This window comes from Pelobates fuscus, chromosome 2 (assembly GCF_036172605.1).
Source record: "Pelobates fuscus isolate aPelFus1 chromosome 2, aPelFus1.pri, whole genome shotgun sequence".
Lineage (NCBI taxonomy): Eukaryota > Metazoa > Chordata > Amphibia > Anura > Pelobatidae > Pelobates > Pelobates fuscus.
This window is the reverse complement of record NC_086318.1, coordinates 412,890,936-412,915,908: the sequence shown is the minus strand read 5'-3', so window position 1 is coordinate 412,915,908 and position 24,973 is coordinate 412,890,936. Positions and strand designations below refer to the sequence as shown.

General features: G+C 38.2%; 1 protein-coding gene across 3 annotated transcripts in view; it reads left to right on the top strand.

Annotated features, from left to right (window-relative positions):
- ASB3 (ankyrin repeat and SOCS box containing 3) overlaps positions 1-24,655 on the top strand; it is a 130,753-nt gene extending 106,098 nt beyond the window's left edge. For all 3 annotated transcript variants that reach the window (XM_063443965.1, XM_063443967.1, XM_063443966.1), the window contains exons 7-10: positions 14-211; positions 5,617-5,862; positions 18,870-19,003; positions 23,974-24,655. In XM_063443965.1, the coding sequence (XP_063300035.1) occupies positions 14-211; positions 5,617-5,862; positions 18,870-19,003; positions 23,974-24,191 (796 nt within the window). In that variant the 3' untranslated portion in view covers positions 24,192-24,655. The remainder of the gene's footprint in view (positions 1-13; positions 212-5,616; positions 5,863-18,869; positions 19,004-23,973) is intronic.
- Positions 24,656-24,973: the final 318 nt, after the last annotated feature.

Here is a 24,973-nt window from a genome sequence, read left to right as displayed (position 1 = left end):
TTTTTTTTCGTAGAATTGTGTCCTTGCTGCTGCCAGTAACAGATCGAATCTGTGACACAGGGAAGGATAATGTGAGTCCTGTTTACTCAGCAGTTTATGGAGGACATAAAGGGTGCCTGCAGATATTATTGATGGGGGGCTATTCTCCCGAAGCTCAGGAGAGCCCACAGTTTGAATGTAAAACGCCCATGTGTTTGGTGTTTCAAAGAAGGTATGCATATTATAATTTCTGTATTATTATGTTCCAAATGCTTTCACTCTTGGTTGATTGCAGGCAAAATTCAGGTTTTTAGAACTACTATGCTTACTAGCCAATTGTGAATGATAATTGCCTATTTCCACATGCCCCCTATGATATTTTTATATTTTTTTTATAGTAAACATAGAATGTGACAGCAGATAAGAACCATTTGGTCCATCTAGTCTGCCCAGTTTTATAAATACTTTCCTTAGTCCCTGGCCTTATCTTACAGTTGGGATAGCCTTATGCCTATCACACGCATGCTTTAACTCCCTCACTGTGTTAACCTCTACCACTTCTGCTGGGGGGCTATTCCATGCATCCACTACCCTCTCAGTAAAGTAATACTTCTTGATATTATTTTTAAACCTTTGCCCCTCTAATTTAAGACTATGATAGAAACATCAAAACATAGTAGTCTCTCTACTTGTAGGGTGGCAGCCGTAGTTAATTGTATTTGGTAATATCATTTATCCCACATTTGTGTTTTGCAATATATTATAGTTCTGCTATTTGTAACAATTTCCTAAAGTGCATACATGAGAAAACGATACTATATGGACTAAAACATTCCATGTATACATTGTCATGGTGACGTGAAAACTCGGTTGCCAAATGTAGGCTAACAAGTGGACGCTTTTTCATTACACATTGCGATTTGTTTTTCAATTCACTACAAGCCTTTGTTTAGTGAATACATCCTTGTGTCTTTGTCGTTATCATAGAACTAATAACTGCAGAAGTGCAATTCAGTAAGATGCACACACATCTCCCACCATCATCACAACTCAATGCCAGAATGCTATGGAAACTGTCACCTTGCTGGAATATGTATCAGTAACATTCTATTATACACTCTGCTAACTATTGTATAGTTCATCTCACTTTAGCTACATAGCAAATGCTTGACTCTAATTCCATGATCTAATCTATATTAACTGTATATGTAGATAATAAATATTCATGCAAAAATATAAATGGCAGCATGACATCATTCAGAGCTCCCTGATAATTTCATCAATCGTTTAATTGTTTTTTTTTGTTTTTTTTTGCCTCATCTTATAGTGGTTTGGGTTTTCTTTGAACGCTACCCTGTGCCTCATACTAATCCGTGTTAAGTATGAAGCTCACTGATTGCAAAAAAATAAATAAAAAATGGCAAAGGAGCTGCAGAAGCATTAGAATGATAAGTAAAGTTTAGGAAAAAAAACTGAAAATGTTAAATTAGAGCAATACAACTGCTATTAAAAAGGCACATTTAAAAAGAACAAAAAAGGTATTTAAATGACGTCTCCAAGCACCATAACAACTACATCTCGCTGTTGTGGTTATGGTGCCAGGAGTGCCCGACAGCCAAACCTTTTTTGAACGGTTTGACTTCTTACCTGGGGTCACGCAGATGCCGCTCTCCACTCTTTGTACTCCTTCTCCTTACCTAGGGTCACGCAGATGCCGCTCTCCACTCTTTGTACTCCTTCTCCTTACCTAGGGTCACGCAGATGCCGCTCTCCACTCTTTGTACTCCTTCTCCTTACCTAGGGACACGCAGATGCCGCTCTCCACTCTTTGTACTCCTTCTCCTTACCTAGGGTCACGCAGATGCCGCTCTCCACTCTTTGTACTCCTTCTCCTTACCTAGGGTCACGCAGATGCCGCTCTCCACTCTTTGTACTCCTTCTCCTTACCTAGGGACACGCAGATGCCGCTCTCCACTCTTTGTACTCCTTCTCCTTACCTAGGGTCACGCAGATGCCGCTCTCCACTCTTTGTACTCCTTCTCCTTACCTAGGGACACGCAGATGCCGCTCTCCACTCTTTGTACTCCTTCTCCTTACCTAGGGTCACGCAGATGCCGCTCTCTACTCTTTGTACTCCTTCTCCTTACCTAGGGTCACGCAGATGCCGCTCTCCACTCTTTGTACTCCTTCTCCTTACCTAGGGTCACGCAGATGCCGCTCTCTACTCTTTGTACTCCTTCTCCTTACCTAGGGTCACGCAGATGCCGCTCTCCACTCTTTGTACTCCTTATCCCTCCTATGTTCTTCCTTCTCCTTTTTGTGTTTTTTTTTTTTTTTTATCCTTTCCATATTTCTCTTACCACCTCCTCATCATTCCTTGTACTCCCCCACTTCATGTGCTTCTCATGAACTATCCTCTCTCGCCTCTGCTTCTCTTCAATCCCAAAGCCTTTTCGTGGTCACTCGCCTTTTGCATTTCTTGTTTTTTGCCTTTCCATCTATTACATTTTTAATGAACTTCTCTGCAGTTGACCGGGAATATACGTATGTACAATTCATACTGTTTCCAACTCATACATGTGCATTCATGGAGGCTTTGAATGTTATTAAACTTAAAATTTTGAAAGATAAAACACAGCATTTTAACTCTAACATGAAAACCACAGAGGGCTTTAAACTATGAAGTTACTAGGCCTCAAAAGTGATAAATAATCTTTCCTAAATATTCCTCTGGGAAGCACTTCTGTTACATATAATTGCCTTCATGTTCCCATTCTTTAAAATAGCGGTTATCAACTCATCCTGTCTTCTGGAAGGTGGAACTAAGCTATAATTGAATTAAATCCTTGCTAAACTGACACTTTTTAAAATCCATCCTGGACAGTCTGCTGCTCCTTGTGAATTACAGAGCTAAAATTGCTTACCTGTGCTATTTTCAGAGACACAATATTTGAAGGTTTTCATATTTTATTTGACAGCTTGACGGTAACTTGACTCGCTGTGAGGTGTTTTTTTTTTTTTGTGTGGTTATTTATAGATAATACATCAAGGAACAAAATCCCACTTAGAACCTTCTGCTACCTCTGTTCGTGATGATAACTGTTTACAACAAGAGCCCAACGGCGCATTGCCCTTCAATTTGCAATACAAATACCGGATTCTAATTTAAGTTTTAGGGTCTGCTGGTTAAAGCACTACAATGCATTTTGAAAATTAACATCACGGCTGTAAAAGTCAACAAAGGGTGAATATACTAATCGGTTTAAGCCGAATATATCGCTATACCTAGAAGTGAATACTTTAAGCAGCCGAGGAGAGAACATTCCTTCCCCCTAATGACAGCATTTGCATTATAACACACCTATTATACTTAATGTTTCTATGGTCAGGCTGTGGATGATTTGAAATTGCTTGAGGCAGGAGCTCATCCAAATCCTAAGTTGCACATGCGAACACGTAGGCCTGTATAATAGCCAGCGTGTTCTCTGCCAGGTCCCTTATAAATTATGTATAAGGTTTGCAATGAAGCAATGCTTAAGGTTTATCGTATGGCGTTTTACACTGTATCAATTGGAGCTTGCCTGCAGAAATCCCTGTACATCATTAGCTTGTTTTGTTTAGTTTATGGCAATTGACTTAATAAATGTAGATAAGTGGGCGACCTTCCTCCTTGTATTTTGTCATCTAGTTTCCATTTTTAGTGCATGGTGCTACTTTAGATATTTTCTTTTTTTTTTCCTTCTTTTGTTCATTTTTCCTTTTTTTTTGTTTCTCTCTCTCCTCTGTTGACGTTATTAATTTTAATTGCCATTTGAGTAATCCAGCTCAGTGGCCATCATCTATCTTCGGTTTATCTGAGCCATGTTCCAGGATGTGACTTGGAAGAGAGAATCTCAGCGTCTCCGTTTCCCCAGCTCCTATCACAGCATGTCTGTAACAGGAGATGTGTTGAATTAAGGATGCAGCTGCAGATATCGGATGCTGCCTTAGAGTGTAACTCCCACCAATCTTGGGAAGGCTGGAACATGCACGTTCCAACACTGCTTTAGTATTAATTAAATCATAGCCGTGACCCTAATTTAAAAATAAATAAATTCATAATAATATAATGTAAGCAATGCATAACACTGAAGCATGCTTTAAGAGAAAAACTGCCATCTTGAATTTCTGGTTCAATCTAATTTTTTATTATTATAATTCAAAGGAAGATGTAAAATTAGGGCCCTTCCGTTACACCAGTTAATATCTGCTGCAAGCCAAGTGCCTTGTTCCCAAACTGTGCATAATAACAAACTCCACAAAGTATCTCAATGTTGCACAGTGAAATAATAATAACAATAAATTATAATTTAATTTTTTTTAAAATTATTTATTTATATAGCGCCATCAGATTCTGTAGCGCTGTACACTATAATCACCCAGAGTGCAAGCCAATAGATAGAAATGGTTACCTTTTTAGGGCATTTAAAAAAAAAAAAAAAAAAATGGGTAGCCAATGATAGGTTAAGAGTCTTAGCTTATGTTTTCAACTTTTTATAGCCCCCTATTCCCAGGATTCCCTGTTGAAGAGGGGCCAAGCAGAAAAGCAATTTTCATGTTAAACTGTATTAACACTTTTAGGCAAGACAACACCCTGACCTCAACCTTTGTTGAGATGAAGTTGTTATGGTGCGCAGAGTGTTCCTTTAATGTGCTTTACATTTAAGGAACGTTATTTTTTTTATTAGTAAAAGCATAATTTAGAGTCATACCCAAAGGTTTATGAAATTCAATATTGTGTGTATTGGAGAAATATTGTGCCCCTTTCTCTGATTTTATGCTTTTACCATATATAGGAAGTTTCATGGCTTCCTCCTGAGGTCAATCCTTATATATTTTGTACGGGAGCTGATCGTGCTTGTATGCTCCTTGCTCAAATAATTAATAGAATTCATGATTCTTTGAGTTAATTGACGTCAGAGGGAAGTAAGCAGATGAGATGTCACGTAAATTTGTATGAAACTCAAAATACAGTACTTGTATGCAGAGAGAAAATAATAAACAAACGTCCGAGGCAAACAAATCCATTAGGAGCAGAGCAGAGGCAGGTCAGGCAATCCAATGGTCAAGTATACAGGCAGCAAAGGTTTAGCAACGAGGCAGTCCATGGTCAAGTAAAACAGGAATTCAGGAGAACAGGAACACAGGTAGTAACAGGTAGGTAGCACAGAACAACTGAGCAATGAAAGCTCAAATAGGGTGCCAGACAAAAGGCATACCTATTGACAAGCCTCCAAAACACCCTATCGGTGTATGGGGCCGTCAATCAACTGGGGTTGCCATGGAGGCCAGTAATTAGTTTGTGTTCCAGCCGCACTGTCCTGCAACTCAATTGGAGTTCGGGGTCTTGGTCTGTCTCCTGCAGTCGTGCACGCGCGCGATTGGGTGGGAATCTCGATCGGAGCAGTGAGGAAGCGGAGGTAAGTGGTGACACGAGAACTGATTGAAATAATATTGGCAACTATAAAAAAAAAAAAATATTGGAACCTCTTAAATCCTCTTTAATACTATGTTTATATTAGTTTCTTTATTGTTTTGTTTCATGAATAGCATATTATGCTTGCATATAAAAATAAAATTATTTTATGTTTTTTCTAGGACCTTCGAAATGGTGCCATTGCTCCTAAAAAACGGATTTAGGCTTTCAAGCGTGTATTTGTTAAAATGCTTGGAATGTAGCAATTTTCCATTATTTCGCTTCTTTCTAAGTCAACTTTGCCCATTGTTGTCCAAGGAAGAGGCTTGCAAACTACGCTCTTATGAACTGCAAGAAAACTACAAAGAATGGCTGCCATACTTACTGCTGGCAGGCTTCAACCCTTTAAATCTGTTACACTTAGAGTGGTAAGTGATTATAACCGATTTTTATTTTCTTCTTGGTCGATTGTGACTCGTTTCAATGTTTAAAATGATCGTGCACGCCTATCCAAATGCATGCCTAAATATAGTTAAAGGATTGTTTCAGGTTAGTGCGGATTCCCTTCACTTTTTTTCCAATTCATGATATTAATAGTACATTAAACCTACAATAAAGATACAAAATCGAAATCCAAGTGACCCAAGATCACTCTGACCATCCCAGCCGTTGTGCATTGATTAAGCTGTACACAGCCAGGTTCTTTCATAGCATCCTTCACCTCTCAGTAAACCCGAGTGTTTGTAAGTAAGATAGACTCAGATGAGAAAAGTGAAAGCTGGCCAGCTAGTGATATTGGGTTGGATAGTGGCTGATTCTGACCTAAAATTGTGAATAATGGCAGCGCAGGCAAGGGAGAGTGGGAAGGTGCAAGAAGAGAATTGTACGATAAAATCAACATATACGCTATCAGACAAAGAAAGCATAAAATAACAAATAGGGGCTCCCCAAATTTTTTTTGGGAAATCTCTTTTTCTTTAAGGCTCATGGAATGAAAATAAACCATTTTCACAATGTAAGCAAATGCAATACTCGATGAATCCTTCTTTATATTTAATTAAATAGTTTCAAACGTTCGATAGTTATCTTTGTTATAAATCTGATTTGATGACACATGAAACTGATTTTGAGGCACGGCTGAATGACAACACTGTAGTAAACTTAATTAGTAAACATTTCTTATTCTTTTTGAAATACTTTTAATTTGTTCTGAGATTTTTTTTATTTTTTTATCTCACCCACTTTAACTTGCGAGCATTTTATATATCATGCCTATCTTAAGCCTATTCAAAATATCCAATTTGCGGTCTGTATTGTGACAGGCAATTATTTTGCCAAGTAAATCTCTCTAACTTCAAACTCTCTAATTTTTTGTGTGTGTATTTTGTCACGCTTGAAAATAACGAGAACAATCAAAAGTAAATGCCATGTGTACGGCTGCTTGATTAGCTGTTTTTTTATGACTGTACAGAAGGTTGGTTAAAAACAATACTACAAATATTAGATCAGTAATATGTTTACACTATGATTGTTATGGGTTGAAAAGCCACACTTTAAACAAACTTACTACTCCTTCCTCCTCCGTTATGTAAGATGGCATCATTTATGTGTGGGTTAGGAGCATAATTAGGATTTGTAGAAAAACTACAGATTTTCCAGGTATATTATTAGATAAAGCCGAATGTGCAATGGAAATATGACTTTGAGATACACTTTAGCTTCCCGTTAACAAAAGCTGAATATGTATTTATCTTTCTATACTTGGGTGTTAATACAAAACCAAAGTATCACCACTGTGAATATTAGTGAATAATGTACAATACTTGGCTTCAACAGATGCAAAGCAGCCTCCCCAGGTTGTTACCCAAAACCGACCTTTACATAGAATATAAACAATCAACAGCAGATTTGGGGATACGGCTGAATACATTTAGAACAAAGGGAAATAAACAAAGAATGGTGCAATACAGTAAACACTTAATATATCGTGCGCCACATGAAATTCACTCACAGAATGTTGGCAAACACAGCGCTCATAGGGTGCCACCCCCGAAGTAGCTGGGGGGCTAGTAATCCCACTCTACACTCCACACTCACCGGTTGGTTAAACAGGACTCCCGAAAAAACGATTGTTTATTTATAAAAAGGTGAAACAGTCACCATAAACGTTAATATAAATATAGGAATAAAAAGAAACGGTCCAACGCGTTTCGTTCCTGAGCGGAAATTCCTCAGGGACCACAATAATACGAAAGAAAAATATTGCAATTACAATCAATAATAGCAAATCCTAATATTCCCACTCCAAGAGGTCATTTAAATAGGGCTAGTCCCTAAAGTCATTGGTGGATAAGTGGGCATCCTTCACCATACCAGAGATCCATTGGTGGGCTACTGCTAACTCCATGTGTGTTTCTAAATTCCATCGTAATGGATTGATTGAAATTCGCGCGCCAGCATTACTGGAACCGGAAGTAATGTCCGGATACTTCCGCGTTCCACTTTGCGTTCCACACGACGTCATGTACATCTCGCCTGTTCGGTCTATCACCCGTATCATCAGGCGGAATACATAATAATATTAAGTATCTACTCAGAGAAAAAAAATGTCATTATCATACATTAGCTGAAAATCATATATACATTGTATTTCAATAGATTATTCATTTCTTAATAAATTGTGAATCTAAAAAAATCATACCTTCTGAGTATTATATTAATATTAAACATGAATTTAAGTAGTTTAATTAGTGAGCCCAGTTTTTAAAGTGACAAGTGCACAATTAATAAAACTTATTGAAATACATAATCTTCCTAAGGTGAGGAAGGAGTCTCACTCTATATCACAATTTAATATCACAATTCATTATCTCTGTATGCCATATACAACATTCTGCTTTTAAAGTGACAAGTGCAACAACTTGTGCTATAATTATATAATCCCTTAAGAATATAAAATTAAGAATGAACTAGTACAAATCCAACTTTACAAGATGCACATACTTGTATCTCAAAGACAATACAAAAATGAGAAAAGAAAAAATAGAAAACATTATCCCAGAACATTGTATAAATAAAAGAATACTTTAACAGCCAATTATAAATCCCATAAAGCTACAATAAATGGATTTAATCAAATCACATACATAAAGTCGTGATTATACTATATACTTTATAGAACAATGCTTAATAGAGGATGATCATTATAGAGAAACACATGCCGTCCATAGGGTGCTCTAATCAAGAAAACAAACCAAATCAATCTCAATATTAAGACCTCCTGGAGCCAATGTTTTTAATTTATGGATCCAAAAGGTCTCCCTTTGGGCCAATTTCCTGAGCCAATCTCCTCCACGCCAAAAAGGGAAAACTCTCTCTATACCCATACACACAAAATTATTGAAAGAAAAAGCTGGACAAGTGGAGCAGTGAGCAGACACTGAATGACACATGAGACCTATTTAGATGTTTCTCAGATGCTCCAAGAGTCTGGTCTTGAGGGTCCGCTTGGTCCGCCCAACATATTGCTTGCCACACGGACACTGCAGGAGGTACACCACAAAGTCCGTGTGGCAACCAATCTCTGACTTAATCATATATTGCTCCTTAGTGATGAAACTAGAAAAGGAGTGAGACCTCCCCAGTGACGCAGTATTGCAGGCTTTACATAGGCCCCATCATCTGAAGCATCCTGACTGAGAGGAAGTATTATAAGCATTTGGTTTAATAGCGTAGCTAGGGGCCAGCATGTTCTTAAGATTGGTATTCTTCTTAAAAATAACTTTAAGGCTATCTGGTAGATGGGCCCCCAAAACCGGATCTTGTAATAAGATGGGCCAAAAATTATTCAGACTTCTCTTAATCTTCCCGAAATCTGTGTTGAATTGTGTGATGAAGGCAGACCTGAAGTGTTCGCTAAAATTATGTGGACCGAGTTTATCTGCCAATAATGTGTTTCTACCTACTAATTGTATTGAGCAAATCTCCCTCTCCAATCTATTCTTATCATACCCCCTTTCAAGGAGCTTCTTCTTAACATGTTGAGATTGGACTTGAAAATCCAGAGTATTAGAACAATTTCACCTAAGGCGTGTAAATTGACTCCTGGCTATACCCTTCAGCCAGGGTTTGTGATGGCAACTATGCTGATGTACATATCAATTGCCATCTGTAGGCTTGAAAAAACATTTGGTTTGTATAGATCTTTAGTCGCAGAACAATGTGAGATCAAGGAGTAATCTATCCTTAAAAATTTAATGGAAAGGACCGATCTAGTTATTAGGGAAGCTGATAAGGGGAGGTGGGGGGGAGGGAGGGGATTGTTTTGATGACTATAGCATATTACTTGGAAGAATCAGCAAATATAATATTCTAAACAATAGAGGAACATATGCTGTCTTGGGGAAGGACCCTACATTTCAGTTTAATTTGGAACTCAAAAAAATGTTGGAGGTGGCCAAGAATAAAGAAATTATTTTTCAAAAAAATGTTGATTATTTGTTTCAACAACACCCAATAATTCTCATTTTTTATTTTCTTCCAAAGACCCATAAGCGTCTCTCAAATCCACCAGGCCGCCCGATCATCAGCGGCATTAATTCAATAACTGCCAATTTATCAGAGTTTGTTGATGCATTTTTGCAGAAATACGCCCAAGGTGCGCCCTCATATTTGAGGGACACCAAGTCCTTTTTGCAGGAACTGGAATGTATCGAGTGGGATCCTGAGTACAGCTGGGCCACATTGGATATGGCCTCGCTGTACACGGTGATTGACCATCAATTGGGGCTAGAGGCCATTAATTATTTTATGGCACAAGATTCGGAGTTGTCTCCAGAGTTGAAGGAGTTTATTTTTTCATCAGTTGAATTTATTTTGAATCACAATTATGTTTTCTTTAATGGTGAATATTATTTACAAACCACAGGGAGTGCCATGGGCACCAGATTTGCCCCCAGTTATGCCAACACCTTCGTGCAGTGATAGGAGGAATTATTTGTAGGATCGGGGCATCATTGGAGGGTGAATCTGGTGCTCTGGTGACGTTATATAGATGACATTATTTGGAAGGGGCCCTTTTCTGATTTTCAAGATTGTTAATTTCCTCAACAATTTCCTCATACAAATTGGTTTTCACCCCTGCGTGCACCAAGAATGAGATCAACTTTCTTGATCTCACATTGTTCTGTGACCAAAGATCTATACATACCAAATGTTTTTTCAAGCCTACAGATGGCAACAGATATGTACATCAGCATAGTTGCCATCACAAACCCTGGCTGAAGGGTATAGACAGGAGTCAATTTACACGCCTTAGACGAAATTGTTCTAATACTCTGGATTTTCAAGTCCAGTCTCAACATATTAAGAAGAAGCTCCTTGAAAGGGGGTATGATAGGAATACATTGGAGAGGGAGATTTGCTCAATACAATTAGTAGATAGAAACACATTATTGGCAGATAAACTCGGTCCACATAATTTTAGCGAACACTTTAGGTCTGCCTTCATCACACAATTCAACACAGATTTTGGGAAGATTAAGAGAAGTCTGAATAATTTTTGGCCCATCTTATTACAAGATACGGTTTTGGGGGCCCATCTACCAGATAGATCTACAGTTATTTTTAAGAAGAATACCAATCTGAAGAACATGCTAGCCCCTAGCTACGCTATTAAACCAACTGCTTATAATACTTCCTCTCAGTCAGGATGCTTCAGAGGATGGGGCCTATGTAAAGCCTGCAATACTGCGTTAGTGGGGAGGTCTCGCTACTTTTCTAGCTTCATCACTAAGGAGCAATATATGATTAAGTCAGAGATTGGTTGCCACACAGACTTTGTGGTGTACCTCCTGCAGTGTCCGTGTGGCAAGCAATATGTTGGGCGGACCGGGCGGACCCTCAAGACCAGACTTTTGGAGCATCTGAGAAACATCCGAATAGGTCTCATTACTCATTTGGTGTCTGCTCACTGCTCCACTTGTCCAGCTTTTTCTTTCAATAATTTTGTGTTATGGGTATAGAGAGAGTTTTCCCTTTTTGGTGTGGAAGAGGATCCATAAATTAAAAACATTGGCTCCAGGAGGTCTTAATATTGAGATTGATTTGGTTTGTTTTCTTGATTAGAGCACCCTATGGACGGCATGTGTTTCTCTATAATGATCATCCTCTATTAAGCATTGTTCTATAAAGTATACAGTATAATCACGACTTTATGTATGTGATTTGATTGAATCCATTTATTATAGAGATAATGAATTGTGATATAGAGTGAGACTCCTTCCTCACCTTAGGAAGATTATGTATTTCAATAAGATTTTTCCTTATTTTCAATTTTTTTGCATAGCTTTATTAGTTGTGCACTTGTCACTTTAAAAACTGGGCTCACTAATTAAACTAGTTAAATTCATGTTTAACCCCTTAAGGACCAAACTTCTGGAATAAAATGGAATCATGACATGTCACACACGTCATGTGTCCTTAAGGGGTTAATATTAATATAATACTCAGAAGGTATGATTTTTTAGATTCACAATTTATTAAGAAATTAATAATCTATTAAATACAATGTATATATGATTTTCAGCTAATGTAGCTAAACAGGCGAGATGTACATGACATCACGTGGAACGCAAAGTGGAACGCGGAAGTATCCGGACATTACTACTTCTGGTTCCAGTAATGATGGCGCGTGAATTTCAATCAAGCCATTACGATGGAATTTAGAAACACACATTGAGTTAGCAGTAGCCCACCAATGGATCTCTGGTATGGTGAAGGATGCCCACTTATCCACCAATTACTTTAGGGACTAGCCCTATTTAAAGGAACTCTTGGGGGTGGGGATATTAGGATTTGCTATTATTGATTGTAATTGCAATATTTTTCTTTTGTATTATTGTGGTCCCTGAAGAAGTTCCGCTCAGGAACGAAACGCGTTGGACCGTTTCTTTTTATTCCTACGTTTATATTAACGTTTATGGTGACTGTTTCACCTTTTTATAAATAAACAATCGTTTTTTTACCTTCATCTTCCGGGAGTCCTGTTTAACCAACCGGTGACTGTGGAGTGGATAGTGGGATTACTAGCCCCCCAGCTACCACAAAATGGTGTCAAGACGCTGAACTAATTTTCTCAGAATCCGATCTACAGCCAGATGATTTAAACTATTCCATGACATCTGGCTTTAATTCCCTCACACAACTATACAGGCAACAAATTAGGTCAAGTTGGGAGATAGCCTCCTTAGAAAATTACTTGAAAAAGAATCTGATACCAAGGGGTCTAAGAATACCAACTACCCCCAGCTCCCATATCGATGAAGAAGAATTCATCAAAGAATGGGAGGAAGCCGCTGGCCAATGTTCCATACGCTTTATGCAGATCATATGTAAATTTGAGAACAAAAAACTAATAGAGATAGAAAAAAAGATTGAGAGTGAAGTAGAAAAAATTCAACAGCATAAAGCTGATCCAACATTCAGCACCAATGAAAATAAATTACAAACTAACCTAGAGAAATATCAAAGCATTATAAAACAAAGGAAACACCAAAAATTCTTAAGGGATCACAAAGATTTCAAAACCGGTAACGTCTATAAAAAGTTTAACAGAAAGAGAAGGGTTGATAGCGATCAGGCTTCAACCTCTGAATATGAGTCTAGTGGATCAGACACTGATGTAACAGCGACTCCCTCCACCTCAAGTGAGAACAATAGAGGGATTCTAAAGAGAGGTGTCACTTTTTTAGACCACACACAGGGGGACAACCGGCCCTTCCTGAGACCAAGACCCAAAAAACAGTACAACAGAAAGAACCGTTATTGAAAAACAGACAGATTGTCAACCTATCTGACTACATTCCCACACAGTCAGAATTAGATCTGTTGGCAAAAGGTCTGTCATTTATTCCCACACCACGCTTTGACAAATTCACCTGGGTTAAGGATATTCACCTTTTTGCGAGAAAGCTCATTCTACATAAAAACTATCTCCTCAATGAAGAGAAAAAAGCCAAAAATTTAGGTCTAGAACTCAAAGATTACCGTATGACTATGATCCTAGCAGAATTGTTAGAAGAGAATGACAATTCAGAAGGACCAAAATACCCTCTGACTAACCTGAGGAATAAAAGCCAATACTGCCCTAAACTGGGAGACTCCAAATACGTAGAGACCTTTGTAGAACTAGTATGCGAGGAGATTGAAAAAATAACGTCTAAAGAAATAAGTCACAAACCAAACTCGAATCTAACAGCTTCAGAGTGCATAGCAGTTAAGACATTAAAAGAGAATCAGACTATAACTATAAAGCCCTCGGATAAAGGGGGCAACATAGTCATAATGGATACTCAAAAATATATTGAAATGAATAAAAGAATACTCACAGATCAAATGACTTATAAAATCTTGAAACAAGATCCTTCCAAAATATTCACTGATAGGCTAAGAAGCATTCTACAACAAGGTTTTGACGACAAATTAATTTCGAAGGATGAATATAATTATATGGCCATCAATAGCCCCCGCATCTCAACATTTTACAGCCTACCTAAGATTCATAAACAACAGATGATCTTGACAGGCAGACCCATTGTTTCTGGCAATAACAACATGACCCAGAATGTCAGTGTCTATTTAGACCATATTCTGAAACCACTAGTCACACAGCTCCCGTCATACCTAAGAGACACCAAACAAACCTTAGCAGTTTTAACTCGAACTAAATTACCACATAACTCCATCATCTGCAGTTTGGATGTCGAATCATTATATAGCTCAATACCACATACTCTGGGAATAAAACACACTGAGCATTTCCTGAGGAGGAGAGGGACATCCCTCGATAAACACAGTGACCTGGTATTAGACCTTTTAAAATTTGTCTTAACGCACAATTTTTTCCTGTTCGACGGAGTGTACTATCACCAGGTGCAGGGGACCGCTATGGGGACGTCTTGCGCACCCTCATATGCAAACCTGCACCTGGGATGGTGGGAGGAACAAGTAGTCTTTACATCTCCTCCAAAAAATCCCCTGACCCAGTACATATATCTCTGGAAAAGATATATAGATGATATAATAATCATCTGGACTGGGTCAGGGGATCAATTCAGGCAATTTACACATAGCCTGAACATTAATGAATTGAACTTAAAGTTCACCGCCGAAATTGGCACTCCGTCTTTAAGCTTCCTCGATCTTATGTTGTCCCCACAACAACAGGGCATCATAAAAACAAACCTATTCAGAAAAAGTACAGCCACCAATAATCTTCTGAATTGGAAAAGTCACCACCCAATTCAGCAGAAACGGGGAATACCGACGGGCCAATATTTACGTCTAAGGCGCAATTGCTCTGACCTGGAAGATTTTAAAACACAGGCTAAAGAATTGCGTCACATGTTTAGGTCCAAAGGGTACCCCAATAAATGCCTCAAGAGGGCATACCATAGGGCCCTCTTAACTGAACAAGAAGATCTATTAAGAGAAGAAGGAGTTCCCGCATCAATACCAAAAGAACCTGAACAAAAACAACTCAGATGTGTCGCCACCTTTGATGGAGGTTGGGACCAAGTCAAAACAATTATGAATCGCTTCTGGCCATTGCTAAAACAGGACAGTCACCTTAGAGATGCCCTTCCTTCCTACGCCACCTTGACAGCTAGAAGGGGCAATAATTTGAAAGATTTACTGGTGCACAGTCACTTTCAAACTAGCAAACCACCCACACACTGGCTGTCAAGCAAAATTAAAGGCACCTACAAATGTGGTAGGTGCAAAGCTTGCAGGTACATAGAGACCAACTCAAAAAACTTTAATAACAGTTCTAATACGGAAAACTTTAAATCATTGTCATTTTTCAACTGCAACTCGAAGGGAGTGATCTACCTAATCACCTGCCACTGTCATGCTATGTACGTAGGCAAAACCTTCAGACCGTTCAAGAGACGAATTCTCGAACACATCAATTCTGTTAAGTCAGCTAGGCACATAGAAACATCGATCTCCAGACACGTAAAAACAGCTCACAATGGAGACCCCAATGTCCTCAAATTTCAAGGCATTGAACTAATCAAACAGGACCAGAGGAAGGGCAATTGGGATCAACGCTTAAGAAACCGCGAATGTTATTGGATTTACCGACTCAAAACCCTATCCCCCAAAGGTCTCAATGAGGGCTTTTCATACTCCCCATATATCTAGAAGTCTCTCCAAATTCTTATCTTGTATATTTGTAAATAGCCTATTCTATGTTTCTTAGTTACTTTTTGATCAGTCTAAGGGTATTCACTCACTTGACCTTTCACTTTCACTTTTGTTTTTGTTTTTAATAAAAGTAGGGACATGAATTGTCCCAGGATTGACCGTCCCCTCCTTTCTCCCCCCCCCCTCCTTTATACAGTGGATATACATATATACGGTTCAGTGACACTATAGCCACATGACTATCACTGTAGGCCTTGAAGACACTTAATATATTCGACATAACACATTCAGATAGATTGATTCTATCTCTAAGAACATTCATATATTGGACCATTTCCCTTGTAAACTTAAGTAACTCCATATTTAAATTGGAACGTTTCCTCTTTAAATCAGGGCATCTCAGTGACAGCTCTATATTTATATAAATAGCTCACTCTTATAGATGCACCTCATCCTTATATTCCTGTGTTATGTTTAATTTTAAGCACATATAGACTTATGCTCTATCAGCTTTACAACTCATAATCTATACATTCTCTACAGTGTCCAAATAGCCAAACCGTACTCAGAACATCTTCAAACCATCGCTATCTAAACCACTGTATTAAATTGTAACAGAGATGTCTAGCCAATCGGAGGATACAACTGTCAAACACTCCTCCCAATTTTTAACCCACGTGGAGGAACAACACCACGTCATAGATGACGATGTGACGATCCCTTGCATGATTGGCTAACAGCTACTCACACATCGAGAGGGTCTGGGCGGCACGTCACTGATGACGACGCAACGATCCTGCTCACGATTGGATGAGGGTCATTTAAATATCGGGAGATTTCGGGCGGCAATCCTCATCCCTGACGAAGGAGTTTTCAAACTCCGAAACGCGCGTCGGGTCACTTGGAGGGATCCCCAATCACCACACATCGGCACCTCACAGTGCACTACACCGGAGGCACTAAGGGAATCCCTCCTCTCACTAACTTTGCAATGGTTACTAATTTTTGTTAATCACTTTACTCTTATGATTTTCTCTGGAGTTCAACTCTACTAGACAGTACTGCAGCATTGAGTTCAGCCATTCAGTTTAGAACACCCACGAAGGTGTTTATTAGCAGAAGCTAGGGAATAGCAACAGTAATAGAACAGTGACAGGTCTTTGCTACATTAGACTTAACTACTATTCTCAATTATACACTTTGATCGCACTGTTCTCTCTGTTACTACTTCTTCACTACTCCCTGCTACTAATATCTGCTATTCATACTTTTGAATATACTCTGTGTATAATGGGTGGACTCATAACCTAACTGATCGATCTCTTAGTAAGATCAGTAATGTTATGTGCTGCCCCAGGGTAATATTAGCCTAAGCTTCCACGGTATAAGCCCCAATCAAGGAGGCTTGGATTATTATATACCAAGGTTCGATACTTAAGGCTAATACAGATAACAGAGCTAATTTGCTGATACATAGGTGCTCTTGTATCCCTTTTATCTTGTAATAGACCAATAAAGTTTTATTTTTTTCATTGATATAAGGATACTTTTTGGCACTTTACCACACAGCATTCAAAGTATGGCTCTGTAGGAACGTTTTCCTTACCCCGCTCCCCCCACCTCCTGTTTTTCTGTCTACTGGGTTCCAGATCCTAAGACTCATCCAGGCACAATAATTCTACTGTACCAACAACCTTACCAGCCGGCTGGGTAGTCGCCCTCTCACAAGGGCACAACCTTAGCATTTTTTGTGTTTTTTTCATTATCCTTAAATAAAGGGTTCATGCCCATATCTGGTGGAGCTGGTACCACCCATTCTGACCCATTCCCCCAACCTTAGGTCTAACTTTGCTGTTGATCTAAGACTAAGGGGAATCTTTCTCCGTTTTCTACATTTTATATTTCATTATTTTAACATTTAAAGCTTTTTGAATTTCATTTCTACAAAACCACCATTTGCATTCCCATCCTAAGCACAATGAGGTATTAAACTGTGATTTACGGAGATAAAATTTGCATTCCCATCCTAAGCACAATGAGGTATTAACTGATTTACTAAAATAAAAAGCTCTGAATTGTATTTTCTCTCACACAGGGATATTCACTATTTCAGGAAGTGTTGGAAATGAGAACCAACCAAGGAACTGGCAATTTTAGGCCAACAATGAACTGACCGTTTTAGGGCAAAACAGACAAATTGAAAATCTAGCTTAATTGAAGATTTTTTTTACATTTGTGCCTATGTGAAAGAAGTCTTATTAGATAGCCTATATCAGGAAATGCTTAATGCTTAACACGACACTTAAGACCATATATGTCTAGTTCCGGGAGCAGCTAGCCCCCACCTGAGCTGTCTCTTCTAAATCAGTCTATTCCTTCTCCTTCCCTGGAACTTATCTGTTATATGTAAATTACGTTCATCCCTATGTCTTTTCAGTACTCATTTCACCCTTTTACTCCCTTCCTACTACTGTCCTATGAGTATTTCCACGTAAGCACTTACTTTTTAATGTATAAAAACACATACAGATAAATAAACGACAGGAGGCTTATTTTGATAACCAACACGCGTCTGGTGTCTAATTCACGCTTCTCCAAGTGCACTTGTAAATAATTTGGGCTCCCCTAAATATAACAAATATCAAATTGGATCTATATCTCCTAAAAGTTCAATTTAATTCCTGGTTGAATTTCCTACAATTTCCAGTTCAGTGAATAACAAATACAAGGTTTTTCTCCCTTTCCATTCACTAATTAGAAACAAATCTTCATTATAGACTGATTTCCTCTACTGCAGGCATGGTATATAAATACATTGCAAACTCATTGGCCGACTTCACCTTTACTAATATGGTTGACTGCACCTTTTATGTTAAATTTGGAGATAACTTACTTCTAAGGACTCACGATATAAGATGGAAGGTTTGTGTTTGGTGTGGAATTCAGTTCTTCAATGTCTTGCCATTCTAATTTCTGTGCTGATTAAACTCTCTTAGCACATAAGGAAAATATCCTAAAATTCATTTTTCCCCCCTTTTTAACTCATTAATAAAAGCTTTATTTGTCATTTTATCATTTGCAAACACACCATCCACCGTCTTTCATGAACCTGTGCCCACGTTCAATTTAGCAAATTATAAAGTAAAGCAAGTTTGCCATCTCGTTTTCATGGCTTACCACTCCGATGCGTATTTTAATAAAGCTTGTTATAATTTGTGTCGTGCAGGATTCGTTCTGTAAATGATGACATTCTTAATTTCACTCTGGAGTTCACTAATTGGAAGAGGCTTACTCCAGCTGTGGATCAGATCTTGTCCACCCACGCAAACAGTTCCACCTGGATCGCACCAAAGCATTTTGGTAAGCAAACAAGTGTCAGGTGAATCTTGTGTGCTTTAGTTTACAATGATTATACTGTGAAAAAGCTGTTCAGAGCATATATTGAAGGCTGCAAAACAGGAAGAGATGAAGGATAAACTGCTTGTGCATTTCTAATGCTAACCTGCAAAAATGGTAGCAATGGCTACTGGTGTCTATTTTTATTCACATCACATGAAATTGTAGCCAGATTTTTAACAACATGGAATGGTGCAGGTGTTCTATAATTACAGGCATAGTATTGTTTCTCTTTCAGTTTATTACACACACGGTCGTGTTATTTCAGGATCGTTCTTGCTGCATTAATTTAACAAATTAAGTCTGTACAATGTCACTTCTTGCATTACCGAGAAAAATAGATCTTGCTTGGGAGTGTTTCCGTCTTCCCGTTCCCTACAGAAAACACAATATATAAACTAGTGAGAGGTGCTGACAATGTCAATAAGGCAATCTACAATTCAATGATTCTTCTCTGTGATTGATCAAGTCCTCCGACTCGCTGTGATGCTGGGAGTAGCAGCCGCACAAAACCAATTTATCTGGTATTCTATAGCAGTAAAAACAGAAAAGGTAAGTACACATGGAAGAACATACGTCAATTAATAATAATTGTTAGAATACGAATAATTATATATTTCGCTAGTTTCTAGTTTAAAAGTATATCCTGGATTTTTGGAAATTATAAGAGATTGGCCATAACCACTCCATTTATCTGCAATGGCTATAGTGAATAGTGTCCCTTTTAAATTAGTAAATCCAGTCAACAATTCTAAATGCTGCCTTCCTGTGAAAGAAGGCAAACATGCATTTTAATGCAACATGTTATGCATTTAAAAAAAAAAACAACAAAAAACCCTTAAAGGGACACTATAGTCACCTGAACAACCCTAGCTTAAAGGACCACTCTAGTGCCAGGAAAACATACTAGTTTTCCTGGCACTAAAGTGCCCTGAGGGTGCCCCCACCCTCAGGGACCCCCTCCCGCCCGGCTCTGGAAAGGGGAAAGTGTTTAAAACTTACCTTTTTCCAGCGGTGGGCGGAGAGCTCTCCTCCTCCGATCCTCCTCTTCTCCTCCCCGTCGGCTGAATGCGCACGCGCAGCAAGAGCTGCGCGCGCATTCAGCCGGTCACATAGGAGAGCATTCATAATGCTTTCCTATGGACACTTGCGTGCTCTCACTGTGATTTTCACAGTGAGAATCACGCAAGCGCCTCTAGCGGCTGTCAATGAGACAGCCACTAGAGGAAATAGGGGAAGGCTTAACCCATTCACAAACATAGCAGTTTCTCTGAAACTGCTATGTTTATGAAAAAATGGGTTATCCCTAGAAGGACCTGGCACCCAGACCACTTCATTAAGCTGAAGTGGTCTGGGTGCCTAGAGTGGTCCTTTAATGAAGCAGTTTTGGTGTATAGAACATGCCCCTGCAGCCTCACTGCTCAATCCTCTGCCATTTAGGAGTTAAATCCCTTTGTTTATGAACTCTAGTCACACCTCCCTGCATGTGACTTGCACAGCCTTCCATAAACACTTCCTGTAAAGAGAGCCCTATTTAGGCTTTCTTTATTGCAAGTTCTGTTTAATTAAGATTTTCTTATTCCCTGCTATGTTAATAGCTTGCTAGACCCTGCAAGATTGTGATATGTGATTAAAGTTCAATTTAGAGGTGAGATACAATTATTTAAGGTAAATTACATCTTTTTGAAAGTGAAACCAGTTTTTTTTTTTTTTCATGCAGGCTCTGTCAATCATAGCCAGGGGAGGTGTGGCTAGGGCTGCATAAACAGAAACAAAGTGATTTAACTCCTAAATGACAGTGAAATTGCAGAGGAATGATCTATACACTAAAACTGCTTTATTCAGCTAAAGTAATTTAGGTGACTATAGTGTTCCTTTAAGGATACAGCTTCAGAAGTACAAGGTCAGCGTGACGGAACATTTCCGTCATGTGTCTTCAAGGGTTTAAACAAGCTTGTTTTCAAATGTCTCCTGCAGCAACACAATAAATCCCTTGGGTGTTATCTGCCTCCAGCAAAGTATAATTCTACAAGGAACTGGTTAGTCGCAGCCAAACCCTGATCTAATATTTAAAAATAATTACAGAATGATTGCACATACGAGTGCTCAGTAATTCCTGTAGAATTTATTTGCATATGTGCTTAATAGATGCTGCAAATGCATTTGAAAAATGTACAGCTGTACACTTACTGCCAGATGTCTTCATGCTTCCTTACTGAAGTGAAACGCAGTGGGTGGAGTTATAATTAATTTTGTTCTTGCCAAAACCATGCATCGTGAAGAAAGATAAATAGAGAATTATTTGCTTGATGTGCTATCACATGCATTGATGCAGATTCAATAGTTGTAGGAGCATTGTAAATTGTTTTAGAACCCCGCACTAACCTAAGTTTACAAATGACACATGGTATTAGTATTTATAAAGCGCCAACAAATTCCGCAGCGCTGGTTAAAAAACAAGTATTTGAACCGGATGAGTTGGAGGTCCTGGAACAGAGGGTGTTGTGGGCCCTCCTCAAATGAGCTTACATTCTAAGGGATTGATTTATGTTGGCATGTAAAACTGGCAAGTTCCTTTAAGTGGCCTAACAAGCCTCTGGAATTGTAAGGCCTGCGGCACCTTTCACAATATTCTATACTGTTTAATTTGAGATGTATAAGATGATAGAAGATGTCCAAATTCCACTTTAAATTATATTCAAATTCTAATCCTTAAAATGGAAAAATATAATCCTTACATAAGACTACCTTTCAAGAATTGCTTGATCCAGCAGAAGCTATAAAGTGTTTTATGTCTTACCAAGGCTAGATGTCATACGAGGATAAAGATAAATAAAAATAGTGACAAGAGACCTTTATGTGTGGATACTGTCAGACTCGTCTGCCGACACCATTGTTTTGATTGTAGCACTTCAAGAAATTTCAAGAAAATTATGTTTTAATCCTTCGAGTGCCTGAGGTGTGAGAATCTGCTCTACAGTGGTTTTAAATGAGGACTCAGAAGAATAATTCTTTACCGTTTACTTCCCAGTTCCGATGAGGAAAAATAATGATAAATATAAAATAGACAATTTTATTTAATAGAAAATAAATACTTGGTAAAAGAAAAGCAATTAATGAAAGCAGCATAACTTGATGACATGTAGGAATGACATGCATAATACTGGCTTTACTAAAGGCCTTAGCATTATTTTTTGCAAAAAAAAAATAATAATGATAAATATGAAAAAAATATATATTAAAAAATGATATAAAATAGACAATTTTATTTAATAGAAAATAAATATTTGGTAAAATAAAAAGTAAGTAAATGAAAGCAGCCTAACTTGATGCTTAGGAATGACTCGTATAATACTTGCTTCATTAAAGGCTTTAGCATTATTTTTTTTTGCAAAAAAAATAAAAAATCTTTTCTGTAGGGTTGTGATTACAATATATCTTTTTAGGGGTTCCTGGAATTAGGCAATTGCACAATCCTGATAGTATTGATGGACAATAAGACCCCCTAAAGTAGCATTTCATGATTATTTGTGTTCATATCACAATGAAAGTTGTTCAATGCTCCTTTCTCTGTGACATGTTGTTATATTGGGGATAATCTTCTGAACGTAATAAATATCTCATAATTCTTCGTTAACGTGTAACTTAGTTCAGGATTTTAGGAAAAGATTAAGTGTGAACATATGAACTTTACCAATAGTCGTTACTATTGTATAATAATGTAATGCTTTAGTCATTTTAGTCATTGAACCCGAAATATGTGTTCTGAGCAGAAAGACCTGTCATAATTCTGGACCTCAATTGATTGTGTTGTAATCAAATGCCCATTTAACTTATTTTTTTATTTTTATATAACCACTTATTCAGCCAATATGTTATATGATGTTTGTTTGCTTTAGAAAGTTTGTGCCTTTGCCTAAACATATAAAGTAGTAGGATATTCCAGTTAATTCTAAATATTCGTGTGGTCTTTGTCAAAACAGATCAGTCTGGACCAGCAGGGGTTAAACTCTATGCATTCAGGTGGCAAAGCATCATGGGAATTGTAGGGCTATAACAGTTGGTAATCTAACCCTTGCCCATTCCTGATTTAGAATTTTGTAATTTGTTCATTTTGTTTTTGTTTGCATTAGTCCAAGCTGTATGAGAGACAAAAGGGAAATATATCAGATTTTTCTTGAATGTAATATTTTGTTTGATATTTCTGATTGATAAAGTAAACTCATTCCACATTAGTCAGGCTTTATAAAGGTTATTACCTATTAGATACAGAATATTATAAATTATGATGCTTGGAATATCAGACTCAGCCTTTCCATGTATCCATACACAGTCATCCAGAGAAAACTCTTATTTGTTAAAGGTTTACTCCAGGCACCATGACCACTTCATTGATTTAAAGTGGTCATAGTACCTGGAGTCTGTATGTGCAGATTTTCGGTTTGAAATACTGAACCTACAGAGAATAACCTTTCTGCTGCCAGAGGTATAACTCCACCTCTGGCAGTGTAATTGGGGTGTCATCAGCCAGCCTGGAACTGGAGTTCTGGGCCAGCTACTGTCAATTATATGCAATGTTTGCTGCACAGAATGACAGTCATTGGCTGAGAGAGGTCAGCTGACTCTCAGCAAATGAATGTTGAGTGCTGAAACCTCTGTATCTCTGCAGAAGCCAAAAGCAATAACTCACCGAACCACCACGGTGCATCAAAGCCTGCGGGGTCCCAAGTAAGAGGGCAAAACGTTTCTAAATGATTTGCCCCATTACCAGGGCCTTACCCAAGGTACTCCTGGCATCATACCCCCCCTACAGTGGGTTATATTGGTTATGATGCTTGCAGTAACCCTTTCACTGTTGTTTGATCTATAACATTGTGTAAAATATGTTTTGTGTGTGATTTCAATGTTTTTTGTTTTTTTCTTTCCTTATGTAGATTCCGTTCCATCACTGGCGCACCTCTGTCGGCTCAGAATACGATCCATCTTAAATACCGGACGATTACGACTTAATGACTGCATAAAACAACTTGTACTTCCTGTTTGTCTGGAAGCATTCCTTCATTACTCTGAAGTATTAAAAATGTATGGCATTACGTGGCGAGAGCCTAGTCAGGACAATGAGCTGGAAAACTTTAATGAAGAACTTGAATGAAACCTTTCAAACTAAATAGATTGTTATGTTCAGAGTCTCAGAGCCGACTGTAATGCAGCTTTGAACCTATTGTAATATATGTATATAAACGGAATTTAATTATGTTTCAACATCTGTAGTTTGAACGGAGTCCAGCATTGTCATGGAAACTTCACCCTTAAAAAGTGTGTAAGATTAAAAAAAAAAAATGAAAAAATCTGCACCTTTTGTCTTTTTATATCAGCATTAGTTTAAGACTTTGGCTATAGAATTTTTTTTAAACGGTTGGTGTCTTTCAAATTGCTCAAAAGAATGCCTCTAAATGCAATTTGTTTTTCCAAGTTTATGTAAATCTTCAGATCAAAGCTGAGGCGATGTTTAGGAACATTGAGTGACACTTACCTTATTAACCCTCTCACAGCACAGTTGCAATTTCTAACTGCATGGCAGTTTACGTTCTTAGATTCAATCTCACTAAAACAGAGCTTCTTCCCCCTCCCCCTCCCCTCCTTTAACCCCTTAAGGACCAAACTTCTGTAATAAAAGGGAATCATGACATGTCACACATGCCATGTGTCCTTAAGGGGTTAAACAGTACTACACCCATATTTATTTTCCTCCAACTAAACAGAACTATTATCACCTGTACCACATCCTTACCACCTTTTTATTTATTTCCATTCCAACCTCGGCTACACCCCTCACATCCCTTCAATTATGAAATCCTGTCACTTCCGTGTTAAAAAGATAGCTTGCACCACTCCTACCTAATTCTGGATGCATCTAATGTGCTTGTCCATGCT